Consider the following 25087-nt stretch of genomic DNA (forward strand, 5'->3'; position numbering starts at 1 on the left):
CCATATAGTGAAATATTTGTAGTTTAGGATTTTGATTTCTAAGTGGCTGGATTGCTTTGTTAACATAAATTTGACACATAGTTGGGCTGTTAGCCATCCCTTGAGGGAGTACTTTCCATTCATATCTCTGATCAGGACCTTCATGATTCAGTGCAGGGATAGTAAATGCAAAATGTGGACTATCCTCAGGATGAATTGGAATTGAAAAAAAACAATCTTTAATATCTATAGCTAAAACGTACCAGGTTTTTGGCAAAGCAGACAATTGAGGAATCCCTGATTGAGCAGGTCCCATAATAACCATCTCATTATTAATGGCTCTTAAATCTTGCAATAATCTCCATTTACCAGATTTCTTTTTAATGACAAAAATGGGAGTATTGTAAGGAGATACGGAAGGTTGTATATGTCCCTCCGCTAATTGTTGTTTGACCAGGTCATGGGCTGCTTGTATCTTTTCTTTAGTCAGGGGCCACTGAGGAACCCATACTGGTCTATCTGATTTCCAAGTAATTTTTATTGCCTCAGTGACCACTTCTGAAAACCCAGTCCATGTCTATTTATTCCCTGATCTATTTGAATTGGTGCTGCTATGCCTTGTTCTCCTAATCTTTTTTCTTTCCTGAAACCTTGTCTAGCCCTAATAGTGGGCGAATTTGGATTGATGTTATTTGTTAATGTCAAACCTAATTGATCTAGGACATCTCGTCCCCATAAATTTATAGGAAGATGATCCAATACATATGGCTGTATAGTTCCTTCACATCCTTCAGGATCCTTCCAATCTAATACCATTGCACTTCTATGGGGATTAGTCGCCACTCCTAGGCCTCGAAGCGTTTGAGTGGCTTGTTGTAACGGCCAATGTTTTGGCCATTCTTGACGAGATATGATGCTAAGGTCTGCACCTGTATCCAGTAGTCCATTAAATTCATGTCCTTGAATATTTAGTTTTAGCATGGGACGAGAATCTACATTTAAAGACAGCATAGCCCAATCTACACCTGTGGAGCCTAATCCCCTGGAACCTCTTTCTATAGTACTACTGGAAAATTTATCATGTAGGCTGGGTATTATTAATAACTGTGCTATTCTATCTCCTGGTGAAATTACTGATATACCCTTTGGAGAGCTAGCTATAATTTTTATTTCACCTTCATAATCGGGATCAATTACCCCAGGACTTATCATAAGTCCTTTTAGCGTAGAAGAACTGCGTCCTAACAATAAGCCTACTGTTCCTTGGGGAAGAGGTCCTTTTACTCCTGTGGGAATGATTTGAACTCCCATCTCTGGAGTTAGTACTGCTCTGGCGGAGGCGCAGATGTCCAACCCTGCGCTTCCTCTGGTTCGTCTGATGAGAGATCTGATGGATAATGTGTCCTGGGCACTACCCTGATGGTGTTGCTGGGTTCCTCCATGGTGTTTCTGGGTTCCTCCAGTGCCCCGTACATTTGTGGTCGTGGGCCCCGGAGCATTGGGCCCCCCTGTCCGTTTTTTGGCAATGGAGCTCGATGCCTTTCTCCACGATATCGTGGGTAAACACTTGGTCCTTGTCTGTTTTTTGATAACGGAATACCCTCTATGGTGGTTTGAGAACGGCATTCATTAGCCCAATGTTTCCCTCTACGGCATCGTGGGCAAATACCCGGTATTCTATTCGTTTGATATCTAGCTTTGTTAAACCCTCCTCCTATGGGGCAACTCCTTTTAAAATGTCCTGTTTGATCACAATTATAGCATGTTTTTGGCCTGGCATCTAAAGCCTGTTGTACTGCTGCTAAGACTTGCCCTTGTTCATTAATGTCTCTACATAATTTAATATATGTGTTTAAATCTTCATGTCTCCATGGTCTAATGACCTCTCTGCAACAACGATTTGCTTGGTCATAAGCCAGTTGTTTTATAAATGGCATTGCCTGTTCTGTATCCCCAAAAATTCTGGAAGCTGCTTGAATAAGCCTATCTACAAATTCAGCGTAAGGTTCATTAGTTCCTTGTATTACCTTAGATAATTGACCTTGTAAACCTCCATGCCCCTGTAAAGTTTTCCATGCCCTAACCGCATCTACAGCAATTTGTGCGTATATGCCAGGATCATATTCAATTTGTTGCCGTTGACCCTCATAAGGTCCTTTTCCTAACAACATATCTAGATTTCTTTGAGGGTAACCGGCTGCTGCATTTCGTCTAGCTGTCTCCCTGCAAAATTCCTCATTGGCAACCTTCCATAACAAATATTGTCCTCCATTTAGCACAGATTTACACATACTAGCCCAATCTGCTGGCGTCATGTCCAAGTTGGTAATGGATTCGACCATGCTTACAGTGAACGGTGCTTGAGGACCATAGGTTGTTACAGCCTCCTTTAACTGCTTCACTGCTTTGAAATCTAAAGCACGGTGAATTCGCTGCCCTCCTGCCTGCTCAAGTACAGGGCATGCTAATCTTTGAGGTCCTATCTCAGGATCCCATCTATCAACTACGGGGTTTGAGGGCCACTCAGCTATCTCCATAGGGGGAGCTGTTGGTTGAATTACGCCCTCTGGTGATAGAACGGTGTTAGTAGCAGGCTCCTGTTGTAGCTTTTTCCCTAATAGCTGTTTCTCCTCTAAGCTTTCTTCCTTTAAATTTTCTTCCTCTGTCTGACTAGCTTGAGAGACCTTCTCTTTTGCTTGATCTAAAATGTCTTTCTCCATGGTCTGAACCTCTAACAATTTACTTAACACTCTTTCAGTTTGTTTTTTACTAATTTCTAATCTGTTATAAAGATAACGCAACCCAGTAAGATAACACAAAACAAAACCGAAACAGAATGAAACAAAAATGGAACAAAAAATCGTTGTATCAATTTTCCTATTTTCTTGACATGTGCATTTGTGGTCTATTTCTATCTCTTCCTCAGGGGCGAACAACTTCAAACCTTGAGCCAACCATTTTTCCCAATCTGCCTGAGAAAATTCTAGGGATAGGCAGCTTGAAACAAACACAAAACAAATCAAAACAAGAACACATTGTTTTTTAAAATGGTCGCCCATTCTCTCGCCTTCCCTTAGGGGCAAGCAATTTCACTTACCCCGAAGCTTCAGACGTTCCCCGTACGGGCCACCAAATGCCGCAGTCTGGCTGGGCACAAATCACGAGCCACTGAAGCAGGAACAAACTTTATTTTTAAACTGCAGGAAAACACTTCACACAGCTCCCGGGGAATCCTCCCGAACGCGCCAGGAGGCTTGTCCAGGAACCCCCAGCCGGAAATATCTCTCCCGGAAATCCCTCCTCCTGCACTTCCCCAACCAATGGGAACTCTCGGGGAATCCCCGGAAATCCCCACGAGAACTCCAAAATAGTGCGAGAACTCAAAAGTTGCGGCAGAGGCGGATAGTAATGCCTCGCCTGTCAATCAATACTGTTGGCAAAATGCCAGGGGCCATACAGACTTGGCCGTGGCTCTCAGCAACTAAGATCAGAGTGGGGACGAAGAGCAGGAGAAGAAGATTAACATTTAACAGGGATGAGAGGTGGGAGGGAAAGGGAGAGAGAAGGGAAATTGCATGGAAATGGAAGGAGACCCTCAGGGTTATACAGTGGAGCGGGTAGAGAGAGAGGAGGGGAGGGGAGGGGAGAGGTGGGGAGGAGGGAGGTTGGAGGATGGGAAAGGCAGCGGAGCACAACAGACACTAGTATGGCAATATGTAAATCAATGGATGTGTAACTGATGTGATTCTGCAATCTGTGTATGGGGTGAAGGTGGGAGTTCATAACCCACTTGAATCAAAGTGTGGAATATGATATGTCAAGAAATTTGTAATGTTTTGAACAACCCACAATAAAAAATTTAAAAAAAAGAAGAAAAGCTAGGCTATGTGCTAGTTTAATTAACACAAGGCTGAGGAGATTATTCCTAGAATGATGGGTTAATATGCACTAAGCTGCTGGCTTCATTACAGTCTAAATGAACAAAATTCCCCATAACAATTGTGTTTAATCAGCTTTGTAGTGTCTAGAGCCCTGAATCTCTTGGTTAAAAGTTATATCCCTGGTAGATTAAACAAATTTTGTAGATTCAGGTGAGTAACTCAGAAAGCCTCTTGCCCCTTCTCAGTAAACAAACAAAGGAGCAATCATCCAAGATAATAACAAAAAGAACATGCACAAATTAAAAGAATTTTTACTTTACCAACACACACCCCACTCCCAGTCTCCTAACAGTCCTGTTCTTTGTACCCTTCCTCCTATTACTGAAATGAGCAATGTTCCACACATTTTGAGAAAGCTGCAGACCACTAATGTCACCCAGACCTCCTTTCTCTCTAGGCTTGTCACAAAATAACTTTGTGTTCTACAGTTTGTTTTAACCAAAGATGACCCAAAGTCTGAAGCTTCTAAATTTTATTTCTATTCTCCAGTTTCCCAGTGAGTATCACATTTACAGTTATTTTTAAATGTGTGTGTGTGTGTGTGTGTGTGTTTCAGAGAATTTCGAACAACATCTTGCTCTCTCCGGTGAACTTAACCAGCTCCATACTGTATCTGTGCAGTGCAGCCATCCCATGTAGTAGGCCTAGCTTTAATGTTGCAGTGTAACATTACAAGTGCCTCTGCTCTTTATTTCATGATTTTTAAGGTTTGTCGGTGGCCCAGATCAAATTGTTCAAGAATATGAATATGACATTTGTGGTTTCCTGGGCCACATTGCTATTTAGAAGTTCCAAATCTTCCTTTATATTCTAAAATCTTCCTTTATATTCTAAATTATGATTTCTCTTCTTAGACAAAGTTCTCATTTTAGGAGAGACAACTTTCATCTTTTAATTGATAATAAAAGCTACCATTTTATATTAAGTTAGAATCAAACAACCACGGGAGTTCTCTAATTCCAGAATCCTTATTTTCCAAAAGAAAGTTTGTTAATTTTTGAAGAGGTTTCCTGATGTTGAACTAGTGTGTTTTTTTAAGTGTATCACTAATAGTTTTTCAGATTCATTTCTGCAAATATATGAAGAACCCTCAATGTGCAGGGATATTGGAAAGTATTCTTGATAAAATTTATGTTTATGGTTGTGTTTTAAGCATGTTCACTTGAACCTAATAGAAACTGAGTGCTTTCCTAGAGAATATTTTATGATATTTGAACATTCATGAAGACATGAATTTCCATGGAAACCTTTTCATCCTCACTGAAACTATCTTGACCTGGAGAAAAACTATATCTTTGGCAGAATGGTGGTTTTTGTTCTCTCCTAAACTAGATGTTAGCTATAAGGTTCTACTCCAACAAATATGCAAAGGAATCTCAAACTGCCCCTTCTCCTATTAAAATTTGAAGGGGGATGGAACAATACAATACATACGATACACAGAAGGAAATGCTTTCCTTTACAAACTTAGTTGGATTCTAGTTCCTTCTAGAAATCTTCAATAAAATTTGGCCACACTCATCCTACAGAGCATGATTTTTGTTACATACAGAACTATTTTGACTCTCATCATTTCTTTGCCTTTCTCAGTTGCACTTCTGCATCTATCCATCATTTAGTTCCCTCCCCTTGTCATACCCAGGCCAGTCATGAACCTCAGCTCCTCCACAAAATTCCCCTTTCATTTTTGAGACATTACTAGTTTTCCAAAGATGTGGATTTATGCGACATAGCAGTGGGTTTCTGTCATTTCTCTGGCTCCCCAACTTACACACTTTCATGTCCCAAATCCCACAACCATCATGCATGTCTGTCCTACCACAAACAGATGGGGAAAGTTAGGTTTTGAAGGGACAAGAGAAGAAGCCAGATGATGAAGCATGGCCTGAAAATCCTGTGCTCTGGTTGAAGATCCAGGGCTCCATTGGCTACTTTAACAAAATCAACAATAACCATTTGTGCATTATTGTTTATACATACATTTTCTTTACATTTCTTTACATATGGTTGTTGAATAACCCTGTGATGTAAGTATTAATTTGCCCACTTTGCAGAAGCTTATGCAGAAACATCAAGAAGCGACTTCTCCAATGCTTTGCTGTCACCTGGATTTACGTTTTCATTTGAGATCAGATTATATAAAATTGATTTCAATTCCTAGTGGTCTGGTAGTCTTTTGAGGATTTCTGTTAATTACTAGGGGTTCACAGCCTCACAGTCAACTCTTTCTATAGCTGAGTCCTTGGTCTCAGCTAAATCTTATCCTCTAGTCCAGGACAACATATCTCTCAGATCCAGTGCAACCCAGACCTGAGAACTGGTCTTTTTTTTTTTTTTTTTGCTTATTTGTTTTTAACTCTTTGTAGAAAATGAAAGCAAACTCCTCTAGAAGTTGAAAAAAGAAACATAGAAGTCTTCCCCATTAATATGAATTGTATTAAAATCTGCATGTTATTTTGTCTTTAAAAATAATTTTTTCAACCAAATAGAAACTAAAACGATTTTTTAAAAATATGTATTCATTTAAAAATCATAACTATTTACCTGATATATTAGAATTTATATATATATATATATATATATATATATATATATATATTCTTAAAAACAAAAAATGAGTAAAGAGTAGCATTACTTGTCTTTTTTTTTTTTTTTTTTTTGCTAGTCTCTTTAACATTTATCTTAATTGAAAGTAACTGGATTTCTCATTGTTATTTGTTGTTTCTATTGAAGCATATGAATAAAAATCAGCCTCATAGAGGTATATAGTTGGGAAAGGGAGATTTAGTTGAGTTGTTTTTTCAGGTAATGATGGGTTTGTTTTATTTTGTTTTGTTTTGTTTTTGTTTTTGTTTTTGCTTTTTTGGTACTGCACCAACAGTTGACAAGTGGTGGTGTTTTGCAGAATCTTATTTACTATTGTTAAGTAAGACCAGACAACAACCTATGGGCCAGAAAGTGTATTAGATCTGCCAGTGATAATACTCAACTCTGAAATTGCTGTGTTTTTACATGCTAGGCACTATCCTAAGCACTTCACATATATTAACCCTTTCTGTCCTCACAGTGACTCAATGGGAAAGTTGCTATTATAAACCCCATTTTATGCAAATAAGGAAACAGAGGCATAGAAATTCTTTTTAATAAATTTGTCACTTTAATCCAAAGCTTTTCCCAGGGCAGTAATTTCAAAGTAAAATAAACCCAATGAAATGGATGTGAAATAGAATTGCAGAGTTATTGGTAACCATATATCAATCACATTAGACACCCTAATAATACACTGGTAAGTTATAAAGGGAATAACATTCATCTTTAGCAGGTCCAAACACTTATTTTTCCCTTAGTATCCTTTCAACTATATTGTCATGAATGATCTATTTGTGTGTTTCTAAATCTTCTAAATATGACAATTTAAGAAATTTATTAATACAGTTTCTGAATATAGTTTTTACTTAATTGTGCTTTTATGAGCATTTTTATTACTATTATAAAATATTACTAACTGATTTTCAGACTCTTTGTCTTGTATCCTAGTGGCAAGACAGCTAAGATAGCATTTTACCTTTCAGGATTGTAAAAGTTCTTGGCGGGGGGGGGGGGGGGGGGGGGCGACAGTTTTTAATGTTATAATACAAATCTTAAGAGCAGGTGGCAGGCAAGGCATAGCAGAAGGGTACACGTTTCCTCTTGGTACAAGCAAAGGGGCAACAGGCACTAGAAGCAGCACTGTAAAGGAAATATTTACTGCAAGGAATCTTAAAGGTACCTTTTAGGAGCATCCCATGATACGAAATGTATGGTCAATCATGGGTATGGTTTCCCAGGTCAGAGATGCAGTGCTTTTGCAATATTTTCATATTTATAATATGAGAAAAGAACAAGCAAAAAAATGGGTAGAATATCCCGCCTGAGTTTTATCCATCAAATTTTTCTTCTGGAAAGAGAAATAAACATTACTTAATAATGTTAAAGTACTCCAAAGAGAATTTTGGAAAAAAAAATTCTTTACTTTCAGAATATATCAAGATGTACATATTAAATTAATAATGGAAAGTCTAACTCAAGCAACTAATAGAACAGTTGGGTTTTGTCTATAAGTAATTGTAAGTCAGTCAGCATGCCATAAATATTCCTAAAGGTTCTGTACCTATACTCCTTTTTACAAACCATCCCCATTCCGAATATTTGTTGTTTTGAAAAAAATAAACCTGAATAATTGGCAAGTAACTTGGGTTTCCCTATAGAGGAATGTGAAGTATTTCTTCACAGTCCTTCATAAATATTTAAAGAAACTGCCACATTGGTCAAAGAAAAATAAAGAGCAACTCCGTGGACTAAACCTTAGTTTGGTTTGACATTTGGTAATTCCAGTCTGACTACTAGGAGACAGAAAGAAATGCTGTTTCACCTCACCCGAAAAATGGTATTATGTTTTGGTTTGGTTTGGTTTTGGTTTCTTCACTTGCACCCAGTAGAGCAGGAGGAGGAAGAGGACACGGAATTGAAGGATGATGAAAAAGAAGGGCAAAAGAATATGTGGGAACAATTAATTATAACTAGCATTTACAAAAAGTTTTACAGTTTACAATACAATTTATGTTTTATTTTATTTAATCCTACAACTCTCCCTCAAAATAATACTGTGGAGTTGATATAACACTATTATTAATATCTTCTTTTCTTTATGAATATAATCTTTACAAATGAAGAGACTGAGCTTCAGGTTGACTTGCTCAAGGTTACATAGGAACAGAATTCAAAATCCAGGAATTTTGATCCTTAATGTTAGGGGGCTTTTCTTAACACAATACGTACTGAAAAAAGTTACTATATGTCAAGGCACAGTATCTAGAGTACAGCCTCTACCAATCCTTCCACTGACCTGATTTTAATAGATATATTTCCTTTCCCACATGCACCCAGAAAATGAATGGTTACCTCCAAAGACATGCTGGGCTGTGGACCCAACCCATAGTTCAAGAACAAACTTATTTCAAAAGACAAAACAGAGCTGCCAGAGAACCTGTGAGATAACCAACATGGATCTTTCCAGTTAGTGCCCTTTCCACCCTGCACAAAGGGAAATGATCTACCTGTGCAGTGATTCCTTTTCACTTCTAGTCCTTTGGGAATATCATTCCCAGAGGAAAAAATATATGATCACTGTTAGAGAGAAAATACTGACCATGGGCTCTTCATGCTCATCGATGACTAAGAAAAGGATGCTCTTTAACTTCAGCAACAGAGGTACAGGAAATTGTGATAAAGATGTTCAGATAGTGAGCAAGTGGGAGCAGTTCACCCCAGGGGTGTGTTTCCAGGCAGTAGGTTTCATCTATTAGAAATATTCAGAATGTGTTTGTTTTCCTATTTTTCTTTTTGGTTTTGAAAATTACTATCATCACTATAAATATATCCAGTCCAGAGAACAATATAGCAAATACTCTGAGTACTTTTCTACATAATAGAGAATGTTAAATGAAAAGAATTACTATATGAAATTTATGCATGCTACTGTACCTGTGATAAGGGAGGAAATATGACTTATAATAAATATTAGGGCAATAAATATACTTAACTTGGTAATTTTCTATTAAATAAAGCTATTCACAAAGTTCAACACTTCAGAATATAAAATGTCAATTTTATATCCTTATCTGCCAGCACTAATCACATAATAATACTGCCATTTTATTAATAAATCCTAAGCTATTCAAAATAGCTCAATATTGGCATTCAAGACAGAGTCAGTAGTCATCACTGTTAGAATTTAGAAAATACAATAATGTAAGGGCAAAGTCACAGATAGATTAAAGTTAATGAATTTATTTTTTTTAAATACTTAATACCTGTTAATCAGTGTCTATATCACATTTCTAAAAGGATACCTATATGAATTTCACTAGCCTTAAGAATCTGATCATACCAATTATGCAGTTTTATTCATTCAATAATTCTTTCTCTTTAGCTGAAACTTCTTTGTAGCATACAATTATAAACATCCTTTAAAAATAATAAATGATAGTATAATAAGCCCAACTGTCATAAAAAATAAAAAATACATTATCAGCTTTCTCTAAGTCATAAAAATTATTCTCTACTTGTGATACTTAATAAATCACAACATTTCCCACAGAATTATTTTTCATATTATCTCACTGTCCTTTAGGCCTTTCCCCACCCACAGTACAGAACTGGCATATGTGGGTACTTAATAAATGTGGTTTTTATCAAATTGAATTTGTGTTTTTTGTCTGGGGATTGCTTCATTTTCTGTATTAAGTAAGTCGTCTTGAATTTCAGTTTGTTTTCACATGGCTTATAGCTGAGACACTGATAAGTTCCACATGAGTCTGAAGTGAAATACTTTCTCACTGTGTGCATAATTTCAGGTGCAAAGATACTCAATTGCTTGACAGATACTTCCTAGTCATGTCTAAGAGGAAATAATTTTGCTTAAAAAATAGAACTTTTTTTGAGCTAATTTCTAAAGAAGACACCTGGTGATGATAAGTGTCAAACTCCTCATAATTTTTCTTTTTCAAAGTCAGAAATACAAAGAAAGTGTTGAATTTCTTGTATATAGCAGTCCCATCTCTAGAGGAATAACTAAATCTTGATGAACCAATATATATAAAAGAAAGTGGGAGAAAGGATTTTAAATTTTTGTTAGGACATCTAGATCTTACTTTGAAAATTCCAAGTCGAGCACACTGGTACATGCCTCTAATTCCAGTGGCTCAGGAGACTGAGGCAGGAGGATCACAAGTTCAAAGCTAGCCTCGACAATGTAGCTAGTTCCTAAGCAACTTACAAGTAGAATGTCAGTTAAGAATATTTTCCTTAACACAGCCTGTTTCTAGGTCAAAGTTGGTAGCATCATGCATGGTTTAATATTTAAGTATCTCCCTGGTTTACACCTTTAAGTGAATTTTCTAATTAGAATAAAAGATATTAAAACTTATAAGTATTCTGCAATTATATTGACAATGGCAAAAGAATATGAACTTTATATTGTCAATATGGATACACTTTGTTTTATGGAATACGTGTATTCTTGAAATAATCTCCATAAATGAAATGATTTTATAAGCATCTGCAAAGTTGCTTCTTAAATTTTATTCTGTAAGTAATTTTACAAATGAAGAATCCATTAATTACATAAGCAAATATTCATTTTGACAGATGGTAGGTAGTCTGGTAGTTTGTAAATTATATATTATATCTTATTTTTTGAATAATGGGTCTTTGAAAAACAATTCTGGAAGTAAGGAAGGGAGGAAGGGGGAGAGAGAAAAGGAGGAGGAGAAGGAAAGTATGAAGGGAAAAAAGGAAGAAAGGGAGGGAGGGAGGGAAAAAAGAAAAGAATATGGAAGAAAAGAATCAGAGAGAAGACCCTCTAGTGGGAAAGAAACTTAATTTGGGACGAAGCACATGAGAAGAAGATTAACATTAAACAGGGATGAGAGGTGGGAGGGAAAGGGAGAGAGAAGGGAAATTGCATGGAAATGGAAGGAGACCCTCAGGGTTATACAAAAGTACATACAAGAGGAAGTGAGGGGAAAGGGAAAAATAATACAAGGGGGAGAAATGAATGACAGTAGAGGGGGCAGAGAGAGAAGAGGGGAGGGGAGGGGAGGGGAGGGGGGATAGTAGAGGATAGGAAAGGCAGCAGAATACAACAGACACTAGTATAGCAATATGTAAATCAATGGATGTGTAACTGATGTGATTCTGCAATCTGTATATGGGGTAAAAATGGGAGCTCATAACCCACTTGAATCAAAGTGTGAAATATGATATGTCAAGAACTATGTAATGTTTTGAACAACCAACAATAAAAATTAAAAAAAAAAAGAAAGAAACTTAATTTGGGATGGAAACTACTTCCATAAAGGAACCACTTAACATGTGATTTGCAGCCAAGTTTCCATGGAGACCAGGAAAACTGTAATCAGTGTAGATAAGGCTTTGATATCATAAATGTTAACATATTGTGGATGAGAAGGATATTTGGAAGAATAAACAACAGGTTCTGATGAGGAGGAAAACTTATCCAAAGACAGAATTTTGAAGTTGACAAGTTATATTCATTTTCTTGTTCAGAATAAGGAACATTTTCTCTGGCTTTGAGGGAATAATTAAATAATTTATTCAGCTCATGTCATCCCTTTCTTGTGGTCTAAAGGGAGTCTCCTGAGAAGATGTCAATACCAGGAATAACATTCCTTGAGGAGATGAATGAGTGTTCCCATTCAATTGGCATTTAGATTTAGTCTTTTTTACTTTAATTCATTGCCTTGATAAAATTAGTCTCATATTAATCTGAGTAGACTATAAGCTAATTTTTTTGGAACTCAATCATCATCTAAGTTTAATTTATGTATAAATTCATAAAACAAAGTAAAAATTTCTCTCCTAGAATTAATATCTCCCTGGAAACAATCACATTTAACAGCCTGATATACCTCCTTACATATTTTTCTTTCTCTAGCAACACACAGACTCTCAATCATTCATTCAGTATTTATAGATGTCCTATTATGACCCAGGTATTGTTCTAGGTGATATGAATATAACAGTGAGGAAAGTCCTGTCCTCATGAAATTTAGGAATTTTTTATTGTAAAAGCACAGTAATGCAATGGACATTCCACCATGGCCAAGTGGAAAGAACTCCACGATGCAGCATGAACACTTTTCCACATCAGCACTTAATAGTCCCACCTCTTAAAATGTTCCCCATCTGTACTGCTTCACTTTTCATTCATTTCTCAACTCATTAGCTTCTGAGTTTCTTCACACTTTTTTTTTAACTGACGTGTGTCTGTAAAGTTATGCATGCTTATTGCCAAATGCAGTCAATGCTTTTCAGTGCTCACCTTTCCCTGCTTCTCTAAGGTGTGTGATGCTGTCAGGTCTCTAAAACTCTCTTCCACTACTTTAGCTCACACGATAGTTGTTCTATCTCAAACTTTTCTTAGCACTTCTTGCTAAATGATGGTATCTTCTGGGCTCTAACTTTAGCCCTTAGTCTCCATTCTATCTTTTTTCTAATTGTGTTTTTATTGGTGCATTGTATCTTTACGTAATAGTAGAATTACATACGACATATTAGTAATAGTAGAATTACATATGACATATGAATATGACATATTCATACATGTATATAATATAATTTGCTCCATTTCATTTCTCAGTATTTCCCTTTCCCTCCCCTCCTTACCCCTCCTTCCTTACCCTTCCTCCCTTCTATTTACTTTTTAAATTAATGCATTATATTTATACACAAAGTGGGATATGCTGTAATATATTCATACATGCAGATAGCATAATTTGGTCCATTTAATTCCCCAGTACCTACCCTTCCATCCCCTCCTCAGTCCCCTTACTCTGTTCTATTGTTTTCCTTTCTATTTTCAGAGATCTACCTCCTCCCTCTTTTAACTCCTTTTTTCTCTCTAAGTTCTTTATAAGATCTCATGAATTTACCCCCAGCATACATACCTATAAGCTGATGAGTCTCAAACTTTTATTTTACTTGGTCCAATATATTTTAAGGTGACTATCTTCCAGGTACTTTTAGCTAAGCAGAGCAAAACTCATTATCTTCCCCTTATTCCTGTCCCTCCTTCTGGGTTTCAAGGAAACTGCTCTTGCCCAGCCATTCAGACCAGACATGATGGCCTAGTGTTAACATTTCTTCTCCCATGTTCCCCACATAGTTTGCAGCCCTAATAAATGTCCCTCTTTAAAATATCTGATCTCCTTATCTCATCTTCACTGTCACTAATCTTGACTATTATCCTCTATCTCTTGGATTCAGGTAAATCTCCTTGCCCATGTCTTATTTCTTCCAATCGATTCTTCACACAACCACAGTGAATTTTCGAATGCAAGGTTTCTATTATATCATTCTTTTCTCTATCTTTTGTTTTTTGATGGGCACATAGCTACTCCAATCACCATAGAACTTATTAAACAGTTATCATGTATATATCTACGCGCTGAATTCTGTGGTCGGTACAAGGATGAACATAATGAGAAATGAAGCAATAAATATAATCTGGTAACTCCCATACAAGTTAAACATGATAAAGGCAAATACACTGTTGTGATCATACTACAGAGACTGCTATGCAGGAAAAAGTTCACGTTGCTAAAAGGGAGCCTGAAGCTCAAGTTGGGAGCTCATAGGAGGAAATTCATTTCATTCCCCCTGCTTTCCTTAGGGAAGACACCTCTATTTTCTACATCCTGCATTGCTGACCACCTTTAATTCCCCATTTCTACTGCCTAATTGATATTTGTCCCCTTTCTTGGGAAAACCATCCTCACATAATGCTCATGCCACCTGAATGGTCTCTCTCCTCACTCTGCTCCCCAAACCTATATTATATATTTTGTGAATTGGCTCTTGCCTCAGTCTCCCTTTCCACTCCAGCTGTTGTCAGCTACCTCAGGTACTTCAGACATTTGCATGGCCACCTATTAAAATTTTCCAGCTTCTCTAATGACCTTCATTTCCCATCTCGGCCATGCAGGCCAAGGCCAGATGCCTAAATAGTACAATTGCTCAGAGGTGCCTCATATATCTGAAATCTCAAGTCAGTAACATGCGTTTCACCTTTACCTCAGTCTTTCAATGTCCTGATTACCTTGATGATACAATTTCTACTCTTTAAATTCACCAAAACCTTTAGTTTTTAGGTTCCCCTACTTTTAATATCATCCCCATCCGTTCTAGACTTCATGATGCATCAATCACCTCAGCTATGGTCTGGCCAGGGCATTCACATCTCTTCTTCATTTCACCATGGTCTATGTGGTTCTCAGAAGTTTAACTAGAATTTCCCCTTCAAGGAAAACCTTCAGTAGATGCATCTACAATCCTTAGAGACACTGCATTATGTAACATGATGATGTTTCCTATCCTCCAGATTTTTTCTTCCACAGATTTTTTCCTGCTCATATCCCTTTTTTTTTTTTTTTTGGCAGGGGGGCTACCAGGGATTGAAATCAGGGGCACTTGACCACTGAGCTACATCCCCAGCCCTATTTTGTATTTTATTTAGAGACAGGATCTCACTGAGTTGCTTAGCACTTCGCCATCGCTGAGGCTGGCTTTGAACTTGTGATCCTCTTGCCTCAGCCTCCCAAGCTGGTGGGAATATCATTCTGTTTACAAAAGTACTTCTGTTCCTTCCTATGACCTTGACATTAAATACAGCTCTATACTGTCATGCAGCTCTGTCATTTAGCTTATACCTCTTTCCATAGACTAATCTCCCAACAGGCAGAATCTGAATCTCTGCTGTCATATTCTAAACTCTTGACATTTAATTTGTAAGCTGCAACCTTGTGCATTTTAGATTTGAGCATTGTGCTCCTCTTACTGAAACACAATTTTTGTCCTCCTTTCAGCCCTTCATGAGGATTGCTCTCCCTCCTGCAAGTTTGGAACCTTAGATGTGTTTTGTGTTTCTTGTCCGTGTTCTTTCAGTTGGTTACCTTTGTTCTGCATTCACCCAGACACTCCTATGAATGCACTAAAACTCTACCCATTAGGAGAGAGTTCTCAACCCTGGTATGAGCTCTTATAAAAGTCTGCAGTTGTCTACTGATAGCACTTTCAGCTGTCATGACAATCCTCTAATTGTTTATCTGTCTGTCCCTAGAGGGACTAAGTTCCTTGAGAGCAGAGACCATCTTAATCATCTCTGTGACCCCCAAAGTATACTCTATGGCACATAGTAGGCAAATCAATGTTAAATGAGTAATTCATTCAATCCACTCATTCATGAGATCAAAAACTAGGTATAGTCTGGTTGTAACACCCCTCCCCCAGCAGCACCCATATTCAGAAGATACAATTAACTGAAAGATGAAATTAATCCCTGTAAATAGAATTTGTCTTTGAGACAAGAGAAAGGAAGTGATAAATTAATCTTTTAGAATATGTAATAATAGCTATATTTTCTCACTTATGAATACCTGATACTTTATTTGCAAATCAAAGTTTTCTAACTTATGAATATCTGATTGACATTTAATTTGTAAGCTGCAATCTTATGCCTTTGCATCCTTCAAAAAATTAATTTACACTCCACTATTGGCTTATTTTGTACTCTCTAACCATCTTGCAATTCAGAATCTGCATGGAAATATGAGGATTCATATTTCATTCCACTTATAATTGTGCATTAAATATGTAATTAGTTTAAAACAATAGATTTGTACTAAACATTCTTAGATAAAGGAAAATCATGAATTCTAATATCTAGCTCCCAGTGATATAAATTAATAAAAAACTGATTAGAAACTTTTTATATATTCTTTTGCCAAGTTGAAAGACCCACTTAGCATTTTTCTTTTTAATTGGCAGGAAATTGAGAATGATGGCTGTTACTCTTAACAGATTTGGCATCATCACTATCATTTATATGCAGTTTTCTTCACATGGTATCCAGATGGTGACAAAAAGTCCACTAAATTTCAAAACTATTTTCTTTATATTTTAGCCTAGGTGATGTGAACACTCAAAATATGTTACTTGAAAAAAATCTTATTTTAAAACAAATTTTATATTATGTAAGAATAGGAGTTACATATATACTGATGTATTTTTGGAAACTTCCTTATCAAAGACCTGTAAATGATATTATAAATTTGGTTTTAAAAAGCTGTTCATAGGGCCTGGGGTTGTAACTCAGTGGTAGAGCACTTGCCTAGCATGTGTGAGGCACTGGGTTCAATCCTCAGCACTACATAAAAATAAATAAAATAAAGATTTTGTGTCCATCTACAGAAAAAAAAAATACACACACACAACTGTTCAGAGATTATATGAAGATTTTTATTTTAACATTGAACTATAGTCTTTGACTCATGGATTCTTACAGCCAGAAGGAAACGTAAAGGTCATCTAGAACTTCTTTTCCAATTCTGGAATCTTTTTTTACAGAATCCTTGGTAGCTGACCCTCTAACCTGCTTTAATGTTTGTTCATTTTCTTTTTTGCAAATTCCTTTTTTTGCATTACGTTGTAATCATCCTCTTTGTAATATTACATTAGTCCTAATTCTATACTCTGGAATAAGAGATGATTTGGGCTATTCACTAAGTTATAAAAGCTACAAATCTAGAAATCATTCTTTATCAGTTCCTTTGTCTCTTACTCCCTCTACCCCTCACTCCCTTACTGGTTTAGTTCTATCAGTTCTAAATTAAAAGAATACATTTGACCCACCCACTTTCCATTTTTACTACCACTAGATGGTAGTCCAAGCCACCATCATCTTTGACCTAATCAACTGTAATAGCCTGCTAAACAATTTCTGTGTCTCGGTTCTCAGATCTACAATTCCCTTTCAATACCTGTGATGTCAGATTTGGAGTACATGCACCCTAAGGCAAAGCAAGATAATTCATTGAGATTCAAGAAGAAATGCTAGAAATTCTACTTATTTATTTTTATCTCATTCTTTTAGGTTTCTATTTTTATATATTTTATAATGTTCACAAATAAGTACCACAGTATGTATGTGTGATTTATAAATAAAAAATGTGTATATATTGGGGCACAGGCTAAGTTATTGACTATTTCCCAGATATGCTCTTATTAGTATACAGTAGTATTATTATATTTAAGAGTTTGCACACAGTACTTTGTATAATGTATTCTCTTATTAGCATTTTACCTCTCATTTTTGTCTTTTGCCTTTATTAAATTCATGGTTTGAGGTATCCAGCTTCTCAGATCTGTTTGCACAGTCTTTTATAACAGGTAAATAATTTATGTTTTTCAATTGAAAGGCCTTCCATTTGTCTTAGTTATATTTGTCTTATACATTTTTATATTTTAAAACAATATCATCTTTATAGAAAAATTGCAAGTAAAACACAAATGACATTTTTTTTTCCCTGAATGATTTTGAAAGTTAATTACCAACAGGGACACTCGTATCCCCAATACTTTACTCCGTATTTCCTACAAGTAAGGATAGTCTCCTAAAGGTAGCCACAAAACAACCATCAAAGTCAGGAAATTAACATTGTTATTCCCTTTTCAACCTGAGACTTCATCTAAGTGTTATCAGTTCTTTAAGAACATCCATTTGAACTCAGAATCACCTATTGCATTTAATTATAATGTCTCCTAGTCTCTTTCAAACTGGAAGAACTCCTTGTCCTTTGAACTACATAAGCTTGGGATTGAATTCAGGTTACACATCTTTGGTTTTGACATCACAGAAATAATGTTGTGCTTTCTCTGTGCATCATATTTGTTACAATAACATCCTACAAAATTTTGGTTTGTCCCATAACTGACGATGGAAACTTTAATCACTTGATTAAGATGGTGTCTATTAGCATCTCCCTGTAAACTTTCTCTTTTCCCTATGTAATGTTTGAGGAGTTTGAGGAGGTACTTTGAGACTATGTCAATATCCCCTTTCATATCAAATTTTTATTACTTATTTATATCAGTATGGACTCAGGGGATCCTATTTTACTTAGAGAATACATTTTTTTTAATTACCACTATTTATTTTGGTGCTCAAATTGACCCAAATTTGACCACTGAGAGCCCCTTCAATCAGGTTTCTGCATCCTTTTAACATACTCTCATCAATTCTTGAACTTCTCCTTATTTTCCATCTATATTTAATTTCCTTTGCTTCAGCAACATTTTAGGTCATTTAGATTACTTGAATCATGATTCTGTCACTTCCAATATAAACTATTCCTCCCAGAAATTAAGCATTTCTCATTGAGATATTTAAGTCATAGATAATAAGTATCAATGAGTATGGGCCTAAGAGAGGGTCCTCAATAATTGTTACTGCTAAGTGACAGGCCCTAACAAGCTCATCACTCCAGCCAGGTCTTCTCTAGATTTTAACTGTCTCTTTTTGGAAATAAAATGACTTGTTAGCATTCTTAATGGAAAAAAGAGAGAAACAGAACCAGTAGTTTGTTTTCCACATGATTGACAGCACTGTGTCCATCCCCACCTGATCTCAGGGCCCAGATAATTTGTACTTAATAGGCCTTTACTTTCAGCCCACATGGTAATAATGAAGCTTTGTAGAGGGAGGAATAACCAAATTAGTCCCTGCCACACATTATGCATTCAGTAATGTTGCTCAACTGAGCAAATTAGCAAATACTTCAGATTAATGCAAATAAATTAATTCAAACTTTAAATGGATCTCGCTGTTTAACTAGCTATTTGTGTACTGTGGAAGAATCTACAAAGTCAAAAACTTGAGTCCAATGTGAACCCTAAGGATTCAAGCTGTGGAACTCGGGCAATCCACTAAATTATTATTATGAGTATTTTGGGAGATTTTTGTTTGTTTGTTTGTCTTGTTTTTGGTTCAATGGAACATCACTACCTACTTCATAGAATTGTGCAGCCTAAAGAAGATCATGTAAAATAAAATTTTCTGTGCTTCATTAACTGGTATTAAAGTGTAAAATTATCATTCTTGCCTCCAATCTAGATGATTTTACATCATTTTATAAGACAAGTTTCCTGTGAACATTTTCCAAATGCTACATCACTCCTAAGCCATTTACCTAATGTTGATCCTTTAAAAGAAAAGAAAAGAAAAAAAGGAAAAGAAGGAAATGAAGCTCTCCCTGCAGGACTTTTCTCTTGACTCTTGTCTAATTTGTTCTTTTTGAAATGCTCATAAATCATCTACTTAAAAAATCATTCTCACATTTTTCTGTGATCAACACAAGCCTCACAGTCCAGTTTGCAAATTCTTCCTCCTTTTTTATTGGAAAATTAGAACAGATTTGCTTTTCAAGTTTTCTGGCATCTTTCCTCTGCTCCTTGATTTTTTAGAAAGTTCTAATATTAACTCTTTAAAAAAATAAGTGTTACACTTAGCTCTGCTGTTCGAGAATCAGTGTTATAGGTTGGTGGATCAGGTTGAGGGACATAAGGAAAATATACCACAATTTCTCTACCTCTCTATTTTCCCACCTAATAAAATGAACATAAAGAATAAATTAGACTCTTATTATGTTCACACTGCAGATCAAATACAATCATGCATGTGAAGGAAAGTCTGTAAATTATAAAACTTTATGTAACAAACAATTCTATACTCCAGGCTAATTATAATAAAAGCTACAATTTATTACATGTACTCTCCTCACTGAGGTCAGTAGTCCCTTCCAGGACCCACAGTAACCCAAGGAAACTGAGGATCAGAAGGATTAAGTAATGCTCGAAGTCACACACATAAAAAGCTGTGGAGGAAATTCAAACCCAACTCTGACTGCTTCCAAAAGCTATATACTTATCTACACCCCGAATGGCACTCCTAACTCCCCCTTGTGAGGCCTAGGAGTTCAGCATTTAAACAGAAGCTGCCCTGAAAATTTTATACCTTTTAAGAGCTCCTGCCAAACTTTTATGTTGTTGGTCCTAAATTTTCCAATATGAAAACTATTCCACTTTCTGGAGGAGACAGAAACCATGTAGTTGATTAATAGCTCTGAACTCTCATTTATCACCTAACACTATACCATCTTTCGAAAACAGCAAACTTTTCTCCTGCAAACATTCTTTATTTCAAGTGTTTTCATAAGCCTAAATTCCTTTTGCCTTTACCACTAGGTGAGGGGGGAAAAAACAAAACCTAGAAAAACCTGAACCAATTATCTTTTCAAGGAATTGAATAGCCATTATGTCCAAGTATACTTTCTGCATATGATAGTTATTTAATTATATAACCCATCCCCATAAATCCTTTCCATAATTTTTACCTCCCTTTTTAATTTTCTCCAAGTTTCCCTTAATAGGTGATACCAATTTGTCATGTGCAAAATCAGTGGTTTCACAAGTGATAGTAACAATGGCTTCTGAATGCCTTCTAATAATGCTTATGAAATGTCTGTATCTTTGGGAGTTTATTACATTTTAAATTACTACAACTACGGTTATTGTGAAACTTTTATGGATAATGATCTGTGGAGTGGACAAAGAGAACATGAATGTGCCTCAGCAGTAGTGACCAGCTATCACTTTAGCTCTCACAAAACATTTTAGTATGTCTATAAATAACACACCAAAATAACTCATGATTGCATTACACAGTCATTGGAGCAACTTAAAAATAAATTGAATCATTTACCCATTGTATATATAACATGCTGATAATTCAGGATAACCACTGTGAAAAAAGTTTTATATTTTTACCTCAATGTTACGCTTAGTAATCTGATTCTAAGAATACTTTAATATTTACCCTAGTAATTTTCCACAATCATTATTCTTTTATAATTTCTATATTGACAAATACAAAAGTGCTTTTTTGAACCTACTAAATAAGTCGCTTTGAAAATGTCATGAACTAACAAACACATCTGAACCCACTTATGGTCCACTTCTACCCAAAAGCCCTCAGAAAAATGTCTGTAAGGAAAAAAATGATAGAAATTAAAATTCATTTAATTTTACCATATAGGACTGTTCCATATTTTCTTAAACTATATTATAAGTATTGCCACTGATAAACAAACTTACTCATTTCCAACTACTAGTGGAGAAACATAACTCCTAGCACTAGCTAAAACATCTACTCTAAAATGGCTTTGCAAAAATAAAGTCCTGTGTAGTCAGAAACCTCTCTTTTCAGAGATCTAAGTATGAATTATTGTTCGACTATCACTCAGAGATTTTTGTCTGATTTTTGCCTATGTCTTTAGTACTTAAAATCTAGTTTGAAATAAATAATCTCAGGAAATCACTTAGAAGCTAATGTGAGGTCCCTAAATTGAAAACAATGATAATAATACTCCAATTCTGTGTATCCTTTCTCTTGTTAATTTTCATATAATTATGACTAAATTTTACTTTAATTAACTCTGTAATTAGTAGAATGAAGTTTATTTGAATTAATTATGTTGTAAAGACTTTTATAATAAGACTGTGAAATAAGTGGTGAAATCATTGCTTTGAAAACATTTATTTAGACTTATGCATTTCAAATGTTAAATCTGAAGCTAATCAGAATAAAACTTTGGAGTCAAGAGTAGAAATGTGGAATTGGTCATATATAGTTTGTATTAAAGCTTATATCTTCATAGAAACATTATTTAATTTAGGAATCATTATTTGATTTATGTAGACTATCTCTTTTATTCTGCCCTAACAAAATTTTTACTCTTTTTTTTTTTCTTCTCAAGGTATCAGATACACACAGGACTTCAACATTCTATCATAAGACCTACCCAACCCAACTGTTTACCTCTGGACAATGCAACCTTACCTCAAAAGTTGAAGGAGGTTGGATATTCAACACATATGGTTGGAAAATGGCACTTGGGTTTTTACAAAAAAGAATGCATGCCCACCAAGAGAGGATTTGATACCTTTTTTGGTTCTCTTTTGGGAAGTGGTGATTACTATACACACTACAAATGTGACAGCCCTGGGATGTGTGGCTATGACTTGTATGAAAATGACAATGCTGCCTGGGACTATGACAACGGCATATACTCCACACAGATGTACACACAGAGAGTGCAACACATCTTAGCTTCCCATAACCCTGCAAAGCCTATATTTTTATATATTGCCTACCAAGCTGTTCACTCACCACTGCAAGCCCCTGGCAGGTATTTTGAGCACTACCGATCCATTATCAACATAAACAGACGGAGGTATGCTGCCATGCTTTCTTGCTTAGATGAAGCAATCAACAATGTGACTCTGGCCCTAAAGACATATGGTTTCTATAACAACAGCATTATCATTTACTCTTCAGATAATGGCGGCCAGCCAATGGCGGGAGGAAGTAACTGGCCTCTCAGAGGTAGCAAAGGAACATACTGGGAAGGGGGAATCCGGGCTGTTGGATTTGTGCATAGCCCACTTCTGAAAAACAAGGGAACAGTATGTAAAGAACTTGTGCACATCACTGACTGGTATCCCACTCTGATTTCCCTGGCTGAGGGACAGATTGATGAAGACATCCAACTAGATGGTTATGATGTCTGGGAGACCATAAGTGAAGGCCTTCGCTCACCCCGAGTTGATATTTTACACAACATTGACCCTATTTACACAAAAGCAAAAAATGGCTCCTTGGCAGCAGGTTATGGGATCTGGAATACAGCCATCCAATCAGCCATCAGGGTGCAGCACTGGAAACTGCTCACAGGAAATCCTGGCTACAGTGACTGGGTTCCCCCTCAGTCTTTCAGCAACCTGGGGCCAAACCGGTGGCACAATGAACGGATTACCTTGTCAACTGGCAAAAGTATATGGCTTTTCAACATCACAGCTGACCCATATGAAAGGGTGGACCTATCCAGCAGGTATCCAGGGATTGTGAAGAAGCTCCTACGGAGGCTGTCACAGTTCAACAAGACTGCAGTTCCTGTCAGATACCCCCCCAAAGATCCCAGGAGTAACCCACGGCTCAATGGAGGAGTCTGGGGACCATGGTATAAAGAGGACAGCAAGAAAAAGAAGACAAGCAAAAATAAAGCTGAGAAAAAGAAAAAGAAAAGTAAGACAAAGAAGAAACGGCCCAAAACACGTTCATCTCCAAATTGCTATTCAGGTGTTATTCCTGAATAACTACAAATAGTTCCAGTTTGGTTAAACTTAAAAATTCTTAGTCTTTCACCTGTTTGCTAGGTAAACCAGCAAATTTGGCTCAGAAATATCACTGCCATAAACACAGGGCTCATTTTCATGTTGTACCAGTCCAGAGACTTCTGCCACCTGGCTGCCACATGGAAAATTGTCCAGCTCCATACCAAAGGTACTGCTTCTGCAAGTCACACTTGGAGGCCATGGAGATGTTTATTTCTCTGGATCCTTTATAAAAGGTGGTCAGTCGTGAGTTTAACTGCTGTGCTTCCTTCAGTTGACCAAACACAATGCTTTACATTATAAGTGGGGACAATGATCAACAATTGAGGAGCATGCTGATTTGATGGAAATGACAGGGTAGCATGATTTTAAAACTACTTTTGATATAGTCAAAGATTGTGTCACCTCAAAGGCCTCGAAAAGATATTTTCATAGTGAATTTTTGTATCTCTATCATATGACACTTGAGTTTTGAAATTAATTCTATTTCATCTATCATTTCCTTGCCTGTGAAAATAAGCTGTTTTTCTTACATGTGAACAGCTTGCACCTCATTTTATCATGCATGAGGAAATGGCAAATAAGAATGTTTGAGCACACTGCCAAAAATGAATGTAACTATTTTATAAACACTTTAATAGAATAACACTTCAATATAAAGTGCATAATTTATTTTTAAAGTAAAAATATTTTGTTTTCATAAAAGATATGCAAATGGTTTTAATTATTTTATTTTTATTTTCTGCATACCATTAGAATAATTTTATTTCATTTCTTCAAGATTACCAAGCACTGTTAATACAACAAATTACTGTAGTACTTGTGTAAATACATAGAATATAAAAAGAAAATTTTCAGAAAAAAATTATAATCATTATGTTCAATCATTATTTTGAATGTAATAAGATGAGTATAGTCTTACAAATTATTTGGAAAGTCAATGTACAGAGCTGATACATCTTTATTGTTTCTACCATAAACTATTTATGTATATTAATTATTAAAATGATTTATTTTATGACATTGGCATATTTAGTGTGGCTTCTCTGATCTAACCTCTAGAATTCTAGGTAATATTATTCATCTCAACAAGTAAAATTCTTTACAAATAGGCAACTGAAGGTATGATTTGGTAACATAATAATATAAAGATTTTGCAAATAAGAGATGTTTCCACCTGGCTATTGCATTGAGAAAGATGTTCACTTATTTATAAGTAACATTCAAAATGACACTAGCTTTATGCGAAGTAGACAGGAGAGAAATGGAAATATGAAAGATATGGACCTTGGTAGTAGTTAAAAATCTAGTTTGGAACTCATACAAGTAAACACTATGAGGAAGATCAAGAGAATTATCCATAATGATGTTTATCATGGACCATGGATAAGCTTAGATGTGTGTGTGGTTCCTGAGGAGCCTGGAGTTTTCTTTGAAGTGTCCTTTCTTAATGCATAGGCCTCTGAGCCACACCTCATGAATCACAGGAAGAACTGTGATTTGTGAGTTATGACTATGGTAAGAGGACATATGTGGTA

At 36.0% G+C, this 25087-nt stretch overlaps 1 protein-coding gene across 1 annotated transcript in view; it reads left to right on the forward strand.

The window, feature by feature from the left end:
- Positions 1-24572, forward strand: part of Arsj (arylsulfatase family member J) — a 109059-nt gene extending 84487 nt beyond the window's left edge. The window contains exon 3 of the mRNA XM_046459228.2: positions 22133-24572. Coding sequence (XP_046315184.1) covers positions 22133-23531 — 1399 coding nt within the window. The 3' untranslated portion in view covers positions 23532-24572. The remainder of the gene's footprint in view (positions 1-22132) is intronic.
- The last annotated feature ends 515 nt before the right edge of the window (positions 24573-25087 follow it).

The sequence above is a fragment of the Marmota monax genome, unplaced genomic scaffold (genome assembly GCF_021218885.2).
Source record: "Marmota monax isolate L192 unplaced genomic scaffold, Marmota_monax_Labrador192_F-V1.1 WCK01_AAM20220418_F8-fsc00002, whole genome shotgun sequence".
NCBI classification, from domain to species: domain Eukaryota; kingdom Metazoa; phylum Chordata; class Mammalia; order Rodentia; family Sciuridae; genus Marmota; species Marmota monax.